This window comes from Impatiens glandulifera, chromosome 3, assembly GCF_907164915.1.
Source record: "Impatiens glandulifera chromosome 3, dImpGla2.1, whole genome shotgun sequence".
In the NCBI taxonomy this organism is placed as follows: domain Eukaryota; kingdom Viridiplantae; phylum Streptophyta; class Magnoliopsida; order Ericales; family Balsaminaceae; genus Impatiens; species Impatiens glandulifera.
The window spans coordinates 50,718,850-50,729,406 of NC_061864.1; the positions used below are offsets into that span (position 1 = coordinate 50,718,850).

The 10,557-nt window shown below is 35.9% G+C and overlaps 1 protein-coding gene across 1 annotated transcript; it reads left to right on the forward strand.

Annotated features, from left to right (window-relative positions):
- Positions 1 to 8,727: 8,727 nt before the first annotated feature.
- On the forward strand, positions 8,728 to 10,119 carry LOC124930346 (probable F-box protein At4g22030). The gene has a single exon (XM_047470698.1). It carries the CDS (start codon positions 8,728 to 8,730, stop codon positions 9,991 to 9,993), a length of 1,266 nt encoding a protein of 421 aa, XP_047326654.1. The 3' UTR covers positions 9,994 to 10,119.
- The last annotated feature ends 438 nt before the right edge of the window (positions 10,120 to 10,557 follow it).

Consider the following 10,557-nt stretch of genomic DNA (forward strand, 5'->3'; position numbering starts at 1 on the left):
AATATAAAGGTTTTTCTCAAAAGGTTTAATACATCTCTTGGTATTGACATTAATTTATTACCGAGATATTCCGAGAGATATACACAAATCTCTAGGTATTTCTAGTTTTAAGAAGGGTAACACCGAGAGATATGTCTAAATCATTAAAGATTGGAAGCTTCGTCAACCGCTACTAACCCTACTCCCTTGAACCAATAGGATTCCCTTCTTAGGATCCGCACATAAAGTATAAGAAGAATATTTTGATCAAGTTATATCTAATGAAATCAGAATATTATCAAATCCAAGACCACACTTTTCTTAGGTACAATGGGAGGTTGTTTATGTTAGTAACAAGAGGGAAAAATATTGCTTCTTATTCATCTCCAATGGATTGTTACAAATCTTTATAGACAGAGTATTTGACTCTTCAAATGCTAAAATAAATTAGGATGCATATTAAATAGGTCTCCCACCAAAATCTCTTGGTTATCCTACTCACCCCTAAAACCATTACTATTATTCTAGGAATACTAAACATCAAACAAAAAACTTCTTAATTTAGGTTTATTCAACAAATCTCCCCCCCCCCCCCCCCCCCTTAAACTTAAATCCTCTTCCCTTATTCCAATCAGCCTTTTACAAATCTCTAATAGTGTGTTCGGTAGTGGCTTGGTGAATACGTCAGCGGCTTGAGCTCTACTTTCAACATGCTCCAACTCGACCTTTTCTTCTCTAACTTGTTCTCGGATTAAATGAAACCGGATGTTGATGTTCTTGCTCCTTCCGTGATTATCTGGGTTCTTTGCCAACTCAATCGTTGACTTGTTATCAACTCAGATCATAGTTTCTTCGTCTTAGATCACTCCTAAATTCCTTAGTAAATTTGAAATCTAGACTGAATGACACACACTCCAAAAGACCGCCACATACTCTTCCTCGTCGGTCGATAGAGTTATAATAGACTACTTATTTGACAGGCAAGTAAAAGTCGCATTCCCAAGTAGGAATATATAACCTGAAGTACTTTTCCAGTCATTAATATCACCACACCAATCAGTACAGAGTAACCCACTAATCGGTAGTAATCGATTTTAAATAAAAAGACCAAGTGAAAGGGTCTTCGAACATATCTCAAAATTCTCTTCAAGGCATTTAAATGTGTATAGCTTGGATCCTCCATGAATCTGTTTGATATCACAACCCTCAACATTAGGTCAGGTCTCGTTCTTGTAAGACACCTTAGACTTCCGATTAAGCTTCAATGTCTTTAAACATCATTTTGTTCTCCTCCATCAAACGTTGAGAGTTTATTGCCTAGTTCTATTGGAGTAGAAACTAGGTTACAGTCCCTATTTTAAACTTTTTAAAAATTTCAAGAGTGTACCTTTTTTGGGATATTAAAAGCCATTCATCCGACTGCTTCACTTCTAGGCTGAGAAATTATTTCATCAGGCCTAAGTCTGTCATCTCAAACTCCTTCTTCATTACCTCTTTGAACTCCTTAATTATTTTTGTGTTGCTTCCGGTGAATATGAGGTCGTCGACATAGAAAGACTACCATCATATTCATTTCTAATTTCTTTGTGTGAAAGGCATGATCGTACATACATTGCTCGTAGACATTTTTCTTAAAATACTCATCAATTCTCTCGTTCTAGAAACGAGGAGCCTGCTTCAGCCCATAAAGGGATTTTCTCAATCTCAAAACCTTCTTCTCATCCACTCTCTTCATATACTTGAGTGCTTGCTCAACGTACACCTCCTCCTTTAGCACTTCATTTAGAAAGGATGACTTCACATCCATCTGTAGAATCAGCCATTGGTTCTAAGCAGCTAACGAGATTAAAAGTCGGATTGACTCCATTCCTGTGACAAGAGCAAAAATATCATCATAATTGATTCTCTCCTTTTATCTATATCCCTTCACCACAAGTTGAGGCTTATAACGCTCAACATTTCCCTCATTGTTAATCTTTTTTTTGTACACCTATTTTACTCCAATTGGCCAAGCTTCTTCAGGAAGGTTGGAGAACTCCCAAGTTTTATTGCATTCAATTTCCCTAATTTTTTCATCCATAGATTATCTTCATTTCTTGTTTTTTACAACTTTCTCAAAATTCAAATCTTTTGAGTCGGCCATAAGACATACAATGTGGACTTCATTTGTAATTTCATATATCTCCCAAAGACTTCTCATTATGCGCAATTGAGGCTCGAATTCATATTATAAAACTCGGTGGTTGTTGATAACGGAGGTATAACAACCTCTGAACTTGTTGCTTCCTCAATCGGGTTACTCTAGTTCCATGCCATTGATTCCTTCACGTGAACATCTCGAATCACTGCCACTTTCTTGTTAACAGGATCAAATAAATTTTATAACTTAGATTTCTCATCATGCCTGATAAATATGTACTTCTTGCTCTAATCTTCTAATTTGTCCTTTACTAACTATGTATTAGCCCATATGCCACGCTACAAAACACTTTGAAATGAAAGACACTCGACTTCATACCACTTCAAATCTCCTGAGATGTATTTTCTCATAGCTTTGCATGTGGACATCTATTTTAAAATAGATTGCGCACTGCACCGTCTCTTCCCAAAACCTTTTCGGCATATTCTTTCCTTTCAACATAAATTGAACAATATCGAGAATAGTTTGGTTCTTTCATTCCTCAACAACGTTTTCTACGAAGAATATGGCGCAATTAATAAATGTTTGATCCCATGTTCCTCGTAGTATTTGTTGAACTCGGTAAAAGTAAACTCTCATCCTTTATTAGATCGAACTACTTTGATGACTTTGCTTGTTTCTTTCTCCACCATCACTTTTAATTTCTTGAAGGTTTCAAACACTTCTGACTTTTCCTTTAGAAAATAAATTCATCTATTTCTCAAGAAATCATGAATTAAAGAAATGAAGTATCTCTTACCATTGAATGATTATGGAATTATCGGCTCACATAAATCGGTATGGATTAGTTTGAGTTTCTTATTTTCTCGGTATTCAGAACTACTTGGGAAAGAAGTCATTGGTTGCTTCCCGATCACACATTCTTCATAGAACCTCTTTTAGAATTTATTATAAGGTATTTCAAGCAGCGTCTCCTTTTTCACCAGCTCGATCAACCCCTCGAAGTGAAGATGACCAATCCGATAATGACACTTCATGGCCTCATCCTTCCGATCAAGTTGCATACATTTATCTTAAACTATTTTAAGCTCAAGTTTGTACATGCAATTTTTCTTCATTTTTACCTAGACAATGAGCCTCCCTAGTTTATCATTCAATTGTAGTTCTCGGTCCTTCATCAGAATTGAGTACCCTTTCTCCATCAAATGTCATATACTCAATATGTTATTTTTGAGATCAGGTACGTAGTAAACATCGCTAATCTTTCTGATTCCCCCATTTTTTTGTTGATACCAAATTATTCATCGACCTTTGATGCCTACTTTTGAAGCATCACCAAAAGAAATGGATCAAGACTCCACCTTTGAGAATATTTTGAATAACCTCTCGTCACCACACAGTTGGTTACTTGCGTCGGTGTCGAAGTACCAAAACGAGTTATCAGAACAACTCCATTTGATCTTGGTTTCTGGAATTTTTGTCACCTACAACAATCCTTCATCTTCTTTCTCAGTAAAGAAGCTTACTAATTCTTCCTTTTTCTACTCTGATCTACAATCTTTGAAAAAATGAACCAACTTTTCAAAGTAGTAGCATTTTATCGAGTAACAATCATTGGCAACATGACCATACACTAGTAAAGATAAGTCTTTTACCGAAAGTATAACCTCTCGGTAAAAGCCCTATATCTGTCGGTAAAAGTCTTTTCCCGACAACACGTCAGACTGTCGGCATCTGTCGGTAGTGATCTTGTCGGTAAAGGTGTGGAGACCTAAGCCGACAGATTTCATATCTTTCGGTATATCCTTTTCCGAAAGATTTAGTAAAATCTTTCGGAAATGCTTTTACTACATTTGCCGAAATATTTATTGAAATCTTTTGGAAATGATTTACTTCTTTTCCCGAAAGATTTATGCATATCTTTCGGCTCTACTTTACTTCCTTTGTCGAAAGATTTATGCATATCTTTCAACTTTGCTTTACTTCTTTTCGGCTCTACTTTACTTCCTTTACCGAAAGATATATGCATATCTTTTGGTTTTGCTTTACTTCCTTTACCGAAAGATATATATCTTTCATTTTTGCTTTACTTCTTTTACTGAAAGATTTATGCATATCCTTCGGCTCTGCTTTACTGTTACCGAAAGATATATGCATATCTTTCGGTATTTCTTCTTTATAGATTTTTAATATTTTGTTTGTTTTTACATAACCTTAACCACCTTAACCTGTTTAATTATCAGTCAAACCAAAGAAATACAATAATAAAATAAACTCATTACATTTTCCAAAATTCTAAATCAATACGTATTACAAACACGTGTTATAAACACACGTGTACTAATCCAAAAACATAATCCAACATACTTGTTCCAAACACGATAACATTATCCAAAAACTACATAATAAACGTACTAACTCGGTGGTTGATTCGATAACCTTGCTAATATTTCTGCAATCTGTTGTTGCGTTCTTTCGTGATTAACTTGAACTATCTCTTCCAGTTCATTGACCCACGCTCGGAGTTGTTGGTTCTCTTCTCTTAACGACGACCCTCCACATTGAAGTCTTCTCGGTCACCTCAAAGTCGGAGATATCGGGTGTTTCACTCATTATTTGCTCTATCTCCGCCTGCACATTTTAAAGTTTCATTGTATAAGATGTATATATAGTTCTATTAAATTTTCAATTAAACTTATTTATTAACTTACGATCTTCTCTTGTGATAATGGGTTCAACGTCGGGATCGGGTTGTCTTTGGTGGGTCTCAGAGTTTGAGTCTTTCTGAACCTCTCTATGATAGTTGGTGGACGTCCGAGTTCAACTGTCTGTACAAATAATTTAGTTAGTGTTCATCAATAAATTAGTTAAATTATTTATAATAGGTATAACTGAATAATGTACATACCAATTCTTCTTCTACGCGCGAAAATGGTTTACTGCCTATATGGTGCGGAAACTTCGCTTGTTTTTTGTTGCCAATATTGATAGAGCTTTTTTTCTGCATTTAAAATAAAAAAGAAGTTAAAACTAGTGTCGTTAGTGCATATATCAATTCTGAAATTATACGTACCTTGAAATTCTAGGTGAAGAAGTGGTGTCTGCAGAGGAACTCTCAATCTGCTGGATCATAACATGGTGGTGGATTCGCAAGCACGGCCGCCCCATCTCTGTTATGAATCCGGACGTAATCCTGACTCAAATCGAAGAGCCACCTATCCCTTATTTATTTGGCGTGTGCAATCCCGGTCTCTCTGAACGTATCTATAGACATATCTGTATTCTCAAATGGATCTTGAAATATAAAATCACCAAATATTATAAAACTTCATTTGAATGTTAATTAAGGTTCAATTTTTTACCGTCATAGCACGCTATAGTGAATCGAGTTGGTCGGTACTCAAAGTTCTTTACTTTAATTGGCGATGCGGGATAAGTTGAGGGTCCCGCACCATATATTTCGGAAAGGATCAAAGCCGAAAGATATACACTATATCTTTTGGTATAGACCTTATAGAAAATCTTATACTTAGCTGTTTTTCTGAAAATATTTTGGAAGGGATTAAAGCCGAAAGATATACACTATATCTTTTGGTATAAACCTTAAAGAAAATCTTATACTTAGCTGTTTCTCTGAAAAATGTTTTGGAAGGGATCAAAGCCGAAAGATATACACTATATCTTTCGTTATAGACCTTAAAGAAAATCTTATACTTAGCCTTTTTTTTTAAAATGTTTTGAAAGGGATCAAAGCCAAAAGATATATAATATATTTTTCGATATTGTATCTAAATACCAAAAGTTTTGCATCTATTGTTGGCTTCATTTCTCATTTGCGACAGGTTTCTTCTTTTCGGCACCTATACCGACAGATTTATAAATCTGTCAAAAAGATCTTTCGGTAAAACCCCCTTTTTTACTAGTGATACTTTCCACAGTTATAACACTCAATATTATTGTTTCAATTAGTCCGGCCATCCCAAGTTTGACTTCAGCCATGCCAGTTCTGTTGGCCGACTTGCTCACATCCTCGTCCTCAACCACCTAGGCCACTGCCTCTTCCTTTAGTACTCTGAGCATATAACACATTCTCCTCTTTTATTGTTACCTTCACCTAGAGCCTGTTCAAGATACTCCCCCTTCTGCTCATGCACTTTCAGGGACCCAACAAGCTATTCGTGAGCATTGATGGGTCCTTAGATTCCTCTATTGCGATACAATATTTTCGAAATTATCTATGAATGACCTCAGAATCTTTCAATAACTCAGTTTAATGAAAGACTCTCACCATTACGATTTAGCTTGTTCATCACGGTCTCCACCAGAGTGATGAACTCAAATACACTTTCAATCTCTTTCATCTTCATATTTTCCAGGCCGCCCTTAAGGTTTTGAAGCCAAACTTGCTTTACTGTTCGTCTTATTTGTTTGCTATTTTGAGTGTATCCCATGCTACTTTGAAAGATTTTGCGTTAGCTATCTTCTCAAGCTAGATTCGTCGATGGATCGGTATAGTACATACAAAGTCGCCTTGTCTTTAGCTCAAACGACCTTCAACGCATTCAAATGGAAATTTGAATACCTATCTGTGTTTGTCAGTTCTTCATACCTAGTCTCGACAACATCCCAATTATCTTGGGAGCCGAAAATGGCCTTCATCTACACCTTCCAGTTGTCTTAGTTCACATATTTTATCAACTTGGGTAGCGGGATGAAATTGGTTAGACCTATCATTTCTCAGTGTTTTCACTCAACACATACCTCACAAAATTCTTTACTGCTCCTCTTTCTCTCTCGGTCAGTGCACACCGCAACATTTTCTTTTAAGGCTGACAAGTTCTTTCATGCTCACCTCAGACATAATGACTCTAATACCAATTTGTTGGTAATAAGAGGGAAATATTTTTTTTCTTATTCATCTCAATTGGAGTGTTACACATCTTTATAGGCAGAGTATTTGACTCTTTAAATGCTTGCCTCTTCAAATGCCTAAATAAATTATGATGTATATTAAATAGGTCTTCCACACAAATCTTTTGTTTATCTCACTCACCCCTAAAACCATTAATATTATTTTAGATATACTAAACATCAAACACAAAACTTCTTAATTTAAGTTTATTCAACCATTTAAAAGTTTTCTTACCTCTCTAGGCGCCTATGCCGGTAGTAGGTGATTCGTCACCATTGGCAACATAGACAGTTACCGGCTTTCTAGAAGTTAGTAGTAGCGTTCTTTAGAGAGAACTAACAAAATTTATAATCAATTTAAAGAACAAAAGAACATAATTTGTTTGTGTGGCATATAATTGGTTTAGTTCTTTTGATTATCTTATTGTGACATAAGAAAAAAGAAATAATAATTATTCGTGGGTATTTTCAACATATACTTTATTTAATTAAGAATAATTTGCTTGAGAAATATTTAATTTTTTTTTTGGAAAAACAGTTAAAATCATTTTCTCAAAAGTGGTGGGGGTCAATGGTTAAAGCTAGACAAATCTTAGTTATGATTAAAGGATGATAATCAAACGACTCTAAAAAACTCGATTAGTAGTAATCAAACATATAAACAGAGATTACAAACAAAGATTATAAACTATATAAAATCATAAATATCTTAATTAGGATTTTTATTTTCATATCAACCAGTTGTATCAATAGATTCTCTTCCCCTTCCTCTTGCAATGAAAAGAAGATGAACTGAAAGGGTTGACGAATACTGCATATTCTCATTTTGATTTATTTATTTTATTATCCCGTTCTGATTTAATAAAAAGAACTAATTTTCAAGATTTTTGAACTCTTTACTTTATTGTTCTCAACTTGAATTTTTAGATAATATCATAATTTTTGTCTTGGTTCATTCAGCTTTTTATAAACTAGAGGTTGGAATGTATTTTACATTGTCCAATTTAATAATCATGTGTTTGAATCAATTATCTACTTCACTGTAATGTTTTACTTATTGAAGCCTAATCAATTTTTATATAGTAGTCTTACATAAGAAACTTTCTAAAAGATATGAAATTCTGTAAATATTTATATATAATGTTAAGTGCCCTAACAAAAATAGTTTGATAGTTGCATAGTATTTGAAAGCAAAATATTTTTGTCTTAGTTGGTGATGCATATATGACAAGGTAGTAATAATATATACGATAGTCAGCGGTTCAGATTGGTTTGTTTTTAAATGGTTAGGTCTCTTATATTCTAAACAATATATGGAAAGAGTGTTGAAAGTCAAACATGGACTAGATTCAAATCAATAATAAGTAGTAGTAAAACAAAAGCTGCTAAACTTTATCAAAAGGAGAAATAAATCTCTAAACTTGTAAAATATTAAAACTAATTCAAAATTTGAAATATAAGAGAAAATATAATTTATTAATTAAGCAAAACTATAAGGACTATTTTTTGTTGAATAATATAGGTAGAGAAAATGGGTAGCAACTAGGGCATAAATTTAAGGACCAATTCCACCATTGAACAAATCTAGTCTTCTCTCCCTATTATATATTGAGCACATATTCACACTAATTTCTTCAATTCTTTTCAACCCAATTCTTCTTTCTACAAAACCTTCAAATCCTCAAAGACATATAATCATGGCGGCTTTTCAAATTTCAAGCTTGATATCGTCTTCTTCCTCGTTTCCTTGTCGGAGACATATCGTCAAATCCACAATCAACCATCCAAACAAGCTAACCATCAACGCCCTTTCCCTCCCGGACCTAAGCGCCAGAGTCTTGGTCGAAGAATTGCAGCAAAGAAGCAGCGGTAGTAATAATAATATTTACAAGAACATTAGATCAAACGTCCCCTTTACACCTTCCCCCAAACAGGGCACTAAATCTCCAACCACCATCCCCAAGCTCTACGCCATCATGGAAGCCATCGCCGACAGGATAGAGATGCACAGGAACATCAAGGAACAACGAGAGAACTGGAACAGTCTTCTGTTAAATTCTGTTAACGCCATGACCCTAACCGCCGCAACCATCTCCGCAATCGCCGCCGCAGGTGGGTCCCATGTGGTCGCTCTCAGCTCCTGCTCGAGTCTGTTATACTTGGCAGCGACTGGATTGTTGATCATCTTGAACAAGATCCAACCCTCTCAATTGGCAGAGGAACAGAGGAATGCGGCGAGGCTGTTCCAGAAACTTCGACGTGAAATCCAGACCAAACTGTCTATCGGGAATCCTGAGTCCAAGGACCATAGAGATGCTATGGATAAAGTTCTTGCCCTCGACAGAGCCTACCCGCTTCCCTTACTCGGGAAAATGCTAGAAAAGTTTCCGGAGGGAGTGGAGCCAGCCAAGTGGTGGCCGGAGAAGAGAATTAGACGGCAAGAAAGTATGTCTCCGGCGGCAGCAAGAGGCGGCGGCAACGGATGGGACGAAGGGCTGGAGGAGAGGATGAAAGGGGTAGTGGGTGTGTTGAGAAGGAGAGATAAGGAAGATTACTTGAGACTGGGGGAGAAAGCATTGAAGTTAAACAAGATGTTAGGAATAGCCGGTCCTGTTTTAACGACCGTGGCAGCTGTGGGCTCTGCTTTAATGGGGCCGAGCCACTCCGGTTTGGCAACTGTGGTCGGAGTTGCTGCGGGAGCAATGGCGGCGGTGATAAACGCGGTGGAGCACGGCGGGCAAGTGGGAATGGTGTTCGAGATGTACAGAAGCAATGCAGGGTTCTTCAGTTTGATGGAGGAATGGATAGAGGGGAATTTGGAGGAGAAGAGAGGGATCAATGGGAAGGTTATGGAAATGAAGGTGGCTTTGGAGTTGGGGAGGAGCTTATCAGAGCTAAGGGATCTTACTGATTCCTCATTAATGGCAGATCAAGAAGAAGAATTCGGAAGCAAACTCTTTTGAGATCTACAAATTAAATTTATTCTTTTGTTCATATTACTTAATTCATTCATTCATTGTATAGAAAGTGGGCTTAACATTTGACACTACTTTACAAAAATGTGAAAAAAATAGGATTCTTATTGTTAACTTGCTCTCTCTCTCTAGAGAGAGAGATTTTTTATTATTAATTCTTTGCAAGTAATTGTTATCTTCAGGATTTTTAAGTACAAAAATATCACAAATTAATTATTTAGTTTTATACAAATTAATCAATATCTCATAGATGAATTTTGAAGATATCAATAGTCAAAGTTCACTTGATAGCGCAATTAACAAGACTTACTCAATATTTTAGAGCCGCAGATTCCAACTTTAATTTCTAGAGTTGATATAGATAGTTGTCATTTAGCAAAAACATCCGCACATAAATCGGGTCATATACATTGTTAGAGACGTAATGACAGTTGGTAAAAGGGGTAATAGAAACTGGTATATGAGTAATTTCTTTTGCTCAACGAAAACCGGTCTAAGAGCTCGCTGAGCTAATAGGGTTCGGAGTTTCATTAGTTAGAGGTCACAAGAGAG